Source organism: Physeter macrocephalus, unplaced genomic scaffold (genome assembly GCF_002837175.3).
Source record: "Physeter macrocephalus isolate SW-GA unplaced genomic scaffold, ASM283717v5 random_688, whole genome shotgun sequence".
Classification (NCBI taxonomy): domain Eukaryota; kingdom Metazoa; phylum Chordata; class Mammalia; order Artiodactyla; family Physeteridae; genus Physeter; species Physeter macrocephalus.
The window spans coordinates 32,366-38,365 of record NW_021145926.1 but is presented as its reverse complement, the minus strand read 5'-3'; the positions used below and the strand labels follow the sequence as shown (position 1 = coordinate 38,365).

Sequence of the window (6,000 nt, the reverse complement as noted above, 5' to 3'; positions counted from 1 at the left end):
TCGTAAAAACTGAGACTACTAACACTCCGTCCCGCCCCCCGCCTCGCCCACTACGGAGAGGCCTGACGCGAGAGGACTGACCCACTAGGCTGGGCTAGAGGTGGACGGCTTCCGGGAGAAGGCGGGGCCTGGCTCCCAAAGGGTCGGTTGGGTTGCGATTGGACGACAAATGCGTCCTTCGGCGCCTTGGCCCCGCCTCCAGATTCCCGCCCAGTGGTAAACCTAACTCAGGCGTCCTAAGGAAGGAGGGCACTTCCGCCCGCCCACTGCGGAACCTTTTGTTCTAGCTCGCGTTTCCACCGAAACGACAAGGGAGGCCAAGGCGGAAGTAGTTGAGGCGTGTGGGTGGAGCGAAGCACCGCTATGTCGGCTTCCTTGCTGCGGCGGGGTTTGGAGCTTTTGGGGGTGCCTGAGGGTGAGGAGCTTCTTCCCAGAGATGTCCAGCCTGGGCGGGAAGGCGGCAGGGGCTGGGGGCAGGAGCCCCGAGGGTGCGAACGATCCAGACCGGGCTTAGCCTCGGTGGGATGGGAACCCTGAGCGCCCTCCGAACCGAGTCGGTTCCTCTCTTCCCCTACAGCCCCCAGGGACGCGCCAGGCCAAACCAAGCCGAGCGAGGCTCCGATGAAGCGGACGCGGAAGGCGAAGGCGGCCCAGGCCCAGAAACTGCGGAACTCCGCCAAGGGAAAGGTGCCCAAATCGGCGCTGGGTGAGCTCGGGAAGGGGCTGGACGCGCTGCTCCCGGGGTCGGGGGGCGGTGCCCTGGAGGAAGGGGCGCTAGAGTGAGGGCTTGAAGTGTTCCCCAGGAGTTTCTAGAATACCTGCTGTGCGACGGGCGCGAGGCGGGACCCTGGGAACACGGAGGTAGAACGAATCACATTGTCCCGGCCTTCAAGGTCTACAGCCCTAGTAGGGAGAGAGGCATCGAAGAGTTTCAGAGTCAGCGTATGGTTGCTGTGATGGGGTCTATGCATTAAGACTGTGGTGCTCTGAGAGGGACTTAGAATGAAAGGCCAAATCAGGCTTCTCTGAGGAAGCAACATTCAAGCCCAGACCCGATAGAAGTATACGAGTGAACCGGGGGAAGAGTATTCTAGAGAGAATGGCATATGCGGAGTCAGAAAAAAGTTTATTGCCTTTGAAATTTTGAAAAAAAGAAGCCTGGTCAAAGTGACATACAGTGAACGAGGGTCAGAGACGGAGCATTAAATAAAATTAATACTCCGTGTGCCAGGTGCTGTTCTAAGCCTCGTACAAATGTTTGCTCATGTAATTGCTCACAGCAACCCTGTGAGGTCGGCACAATCATTACCTCCATTTTACAGAAGCAGAAACAGGCCCCTGCCCAGATAGTACAGGTAGAAACCAGGCAGATTGTCTCCAGAGCCCTGATCCCACCTACTGCTTCAGGGTGCTATGGCCTGGGCAGTGGTGATGGTGCACAGATAAGAGAATTGTGCAGGTGGAAGATGCGGTGAGGAGGGGGCATTGATGGCGTCAGTGGTGAATTGGCTGTGAGGATGGAGGAAGAGGGAGCTGGCGAGTAAGGAATATCTTGGATGTGGCGCCACTTAACGAGACCTACAGACTTGAAGAGGAGCAGGAGTGGACAGGAATGCAGGGTATTTTTGACCTGTGGCAGGACTTGGCGAGCTCCTAGTGTGTCTTTGAATCCCCAGGGCCTGGTGCATAAAAGGTGTTCAAGTTGTTTGTTAAAAGATCTATGAATTCCGAGGAAACACAGCATGAGCAAAAGTGTGGAGGCAGGAAAAGTGAGCCTGGTCTGAGCCACAGTGATGCTGGTGTGGAGCCGGCACCCAAGGGGCCCGAGGGAGGTCACTCCTCCATCCCAGCCCCCGCCCCACCACCCTGTCATGGCACATGACTGAGGACGGAAGGGACTCTCTCAACCCTCAGAGGCCAACCTAAAGAACACCTCTGTGGCTGCCACCTTGGTCTGAGCTACGCCATCTCTTGCCTGGATTATTGAAGAAGCCTCCTAACTGGTCTCCCTTCCACTGCGCCCTCCCCCAGTAATCTTGTTCTCACCATAGCAGCCGAAGTGATCCCGTAAAATCCTGAGTCAGACCTGTCTCTCCTCTGCCCTGCACCCACCAGGGTGAGAGCCTGAGTTTTTCGGTGCCTGCTGAGGCCCCACATGACCTGCTCCTTCCAGCTTCGTCTCCTCGGCTTCTCCCCTCTCTGTCCAACCACTTTCTGTTCTTCAAGCACATTAGTCGTGCACTTTGCTTCAGAGCCTTTGCACTGGCTGTTCCCTCTACCCAGAATGCTCTTCCCCCACAGTGTCACACTCTCTCTCTCCAGTCTTTGCTCAGAATTCATTTCAGTGAGGCCTTCTCAGAGCCTCCTGTTTAGAATTGCAACCCTCCCCCCGGCATTTCTCATTTCTGTTTACTATTCTCTTTTTCTCCATAAAATGATCACCCTCTGAAATACTGTTTACCTTGTGTACCATCTCTCTTCCCACGGAATGGAAGTTCCACGAGGGCAGGACTTTTTGTCTGTTCTGTTTCCTGCTCTGTGCTCTTGTACCTAGAACAGTGCCTGACACACACACACACACAGTAAGTGCCCAGGCCACCTCTGTTGAGTAAATCGCTTGAGCAGGTGGAACCAAGGGGGACCTTGACCAGGATCTGGGTGGAGTGGGGTTTTGACAGAAGAGCCCAGGCTGTTGCAGTGGCCTGGGGAAGGGACGACGGGGCCTTTGGCAGGGCCATGGGAGGTGGGAGTGGAGTGGGAAGATGCCAGGAAGGGACCCAGAAGGCTTCCCGGGAGTGAATCTGAAATGATGCCACCCTGCCTGCCATCCACAGCTGAGTTCCAGAAGCGAGAGCGTCGAGGTTACCTTGGAGTAAACCTGAGGTTTATGACTAGTGCAAGAAGCACAGTGGCCGAATCCGTCACCCAGCAGGTTCGTCAGGGGGATGGGCTGTGGAAAGGAACCTGGGGGCTGAGAACTGAGGCTGTTCCTGGGATCCGTGGGAGTCTCAGCCCTGAGCATAGGCTGGAGGGTGGGCCCCCTCCAGGCTCCTAAGAGCTGGACGCCCCGCTGTGCTGTGAGGGGCCTCCCCCTGGAGGGCCGAGAGCAGAGCGGGGAAGGTGGGAGGCTGGGCCTGGCCTTGCTCCCCTGGGACCCCTGTGGGCCTCCGCTGGCTCCTCTGTAAATGGAAACCATGTGCCCTGCCTCCCGGGACGGTGTGAGGGCCAGGTGGGAGGGCGGCACTTGGTCGGCTGCACCAGGTTGTGTGGCTGCAAGTGGCTGGGAGTCACCACCCAGGGCTCCTGACTCTCACACCCCCCCCAGATTGTGCGCCAGGACCGGGGCCGCAAGGCCTGTGACCGGCCTGTGGGCAAGACTAAGAGGAAGAAGAAGGCCGAGGGCACCGTGTTCACCGAGGAAGACTTCCAGAAGTTCCAGCAGGAGTACTTCGGCAGTTAGGCTCCCGGGAGGGCACAGCCTCCTCGGACCTCTCAGCCTGGCTCAGGAAAGCCGTGGAGTGGAGCTGGCGAGCTGGAAGCCCAGGGGAGGACCTTCGCTCAGACCCGAACTGACATCTGCAGGCTCGGGAGGTGCCACCTGCCTGCTGGAAAGGAACTGTTTTGTCTGCTTTGGCCAGGGAGGGCCTCGGGGCTGTTTGCTGTGGAGAGGCCCGGCCCTTGGGGACCACACCTCTGATAGGACGAGGGCTGCTGGGTGGGCTTCCGGGTTCTAATAAACGTGGCCCAGGGGCTGTGTGTGCTGCTCTAACAGGGTGTCTCCACCCTCCTCTGGCACCGAGGAGCCTTCCCTCCCTCCCCCACCTCCCGGCTGGTTCTTAGGGCTCCAGGTCAGAAGTCCTGCAGCCCAGCCCCGGCGCAGGCACCACCGGAGAGCAGTTCACCCATCCGCAGACCCCGCAGGCCTCCTCTCCCTGGGGTGGCAGCCCCAGCTGAGAAGGCAGCTCTTGAGGAAGCTGAGGGAGGGAGCGTGGCTGCCTCAGCCCAGTGCCCAGGGCTTGTGCCCTTGTCCCTCCCCCACCTCCCGGCTGGTTCTTAGGGCTCCAGGTCAGAAGTCCTGCAGCCCAGCCCCGGCGCAGGCACCACCGGAGAGCAGTTCACCCATCCGCAGACCCCGCAGGCCTCCTCTCCCTGGGGTGGCAGCCCCAGCTGAGAAGGCAGCTCTTGAGGAAGCTGAGGGAGGGAGCGTGGCTGCCTCAGCCCAGTGCCCAGGGCTTGTGCCCTTGGGGGTGGGGGGGGGGGGGGGGGCGGGATCAAATGCCACTTTTTTTTTCTTATCTCTGTCACAAGAGGTGGGGACTAGAGGGGCGACTCAGGAGGTGAGCTCAAGAAAGGGTTTTACACGCAGGTCTGCCAAGCAGAAGGGTGGTGCCGAGCCCAGAGCTGCCCCACCAAGGGAAGGCGGAGGCCGGGCCGCGTCCAGCGGGGGCAGCGCAGGGCAGGTGCTGTTGAGCAGATGCCCGAGTGAGCGGGTGGTGCTGCCCAGCTGGGTCTTCAGTGTGGCACTGATAAGTCCTAGAAGCCCAGGGGTCCCTTCTGGGGAGGGGGCCCTGGAGGCCTCCAGGCGGCTCCGTCTGGCTTGCCTAGCGCTGCCTCCCGCACGCCTAAAGGCTCCTTGGGACATGTGTTGTCTGGTAGAGGACTTCTGAAGGGACCCCGCTGTGGGAGCCCTTACACAGCCAGACCCCGGCAGGGCTGTTCCTGGTTACTAGCCAGCTTTCCATCTCAAGTGGGGACAGGAGGGGACCACAGAATTGCCTGAGGCAGAGTTGGCACCTGTCCTGTCTGCAGTGCAGGTGGCCTCGGAGTAGGAAGCAGACCAGCCATCCAGGAAGTCAAGGTGGGTAGAAGAGGAGGTGTCATGACTCCAAAGCGGTATTGTGCCACCGTCCTCAGATGACTTGTTCCAAGAAGGGAGAGGGGCTGTTTTCCCAAGCTCTCCTCCCGCCTGCTGAGCTTCAGTGACCCCTGTGAGGAGAGACACTCCGGTGTCCTTGGAGGCTCATTCCCTTCCTCTTTGAAGCAGCTTAGCAAGCAGCAGCCTCAGCTTCTCGCTCTCTCTCACTAGAAGCTCTCTTAAGAACCGGCTGACCAGGGCCCCTTTCTAACAGGCACGCACCTGCTGTTATGTCATCACGAACGGGTTCCTGCCCCCTCCCCAGGTGTGGAATGAGGGTCCCTGCCCCCTCCCCAGGTGTAGAATGAGGGTCCCTGCCCTCTCCCCAGGCGTGGAATGAGGGTCCCTGCCCCCTCCCCAGGTGTAGAATGAGGGGCCTGCCTCTGCGGGAGGGTGAGAGCAGGGGTCCTGCGCTTCTGTGAGTTTTCCAGTAAGTCAGTCTTAATGTTTGTGCCGAGTAGCACCAGTGGGCGTGTGTCCGTGACCCCTAGGCATGACTGACGTTAGCGTTCACCCGAGACACTGGTCGTATGGGTCGGGCTCCAGAATCTGTTAACACCCTGGACGGTTCCGTTGCAGGTAGTGAGAAGGCAGCGGGGGCCCTGGGGAGGCGGGTGCTGGCTATGGAGGAAGGAGGATGTGCCACCGGGGAAGGGGGGGCCGGTGCAAGAGCCACCTGGTGACTGACAATCTTTTGGGAAAAGGACAGGAACCAAGTAAGAGGACACGGGGGTGCCACATTGAGGGCCGGAAGAGGCCTTCCCTGATGGAGCGGCTCTATCTCCGGTGGTTTGGAGCAGCTGACACATTTGCCTAGAGACCCAGGAGAAGGCAGGACTGCCACGTGGGACCTCCACCAGGGTGTGTGTGTATGGGAGGTTTAACAAGTTCCTGCAGGAGCTGGGCGGATCCCCAGCAGGTGACTTTCTCTAACACAGCTGGGGCCGAGGAGCCCTCTTGGAGAGGTGGGTGGGACCGTGTGCCCATTCGTCCCCACCTCCGAGGCGCTTTCTCAGGGTGCTCTCCCCATTCTACGTCCACAACTTTCCCTGTCGTTCGAAGCCCAGCTCAGGGTAGTTGTTAAG

The 6,000-nt window shown here is 59.6% G+C and overlaps 1 protein-coding gene across 1 annotated transcript; it reads left to right on the top strand.

Annotated features, from left to right (window-relative positions):
• Nucleotides 1-306: 306 nt before the first annotated feature.
• Nucleotides 307-3,790, top strand: RPS19BP1 (ribosomal protein S19 binding protein 1). The gene is made up of 4 exons (XM_007102328.3): nt 307-415; nt 578-706; nt 2,835-2,932; nt 3,326-3,790. The coding sequence occupies exons 1-4, from the start codon at nt 364-366 to the stop codon at nt 3,458-3,460; spliced, it is 414 nt and encodes a 137-aa protein (XP_007102390.1). The 5' UTR covers nt 307-363; the 3' UTR covers nt 3,461-3,790.
• The last annotated feature ends 2,210 nt before the right edge of the window (nt 3,791-6,000 follow it).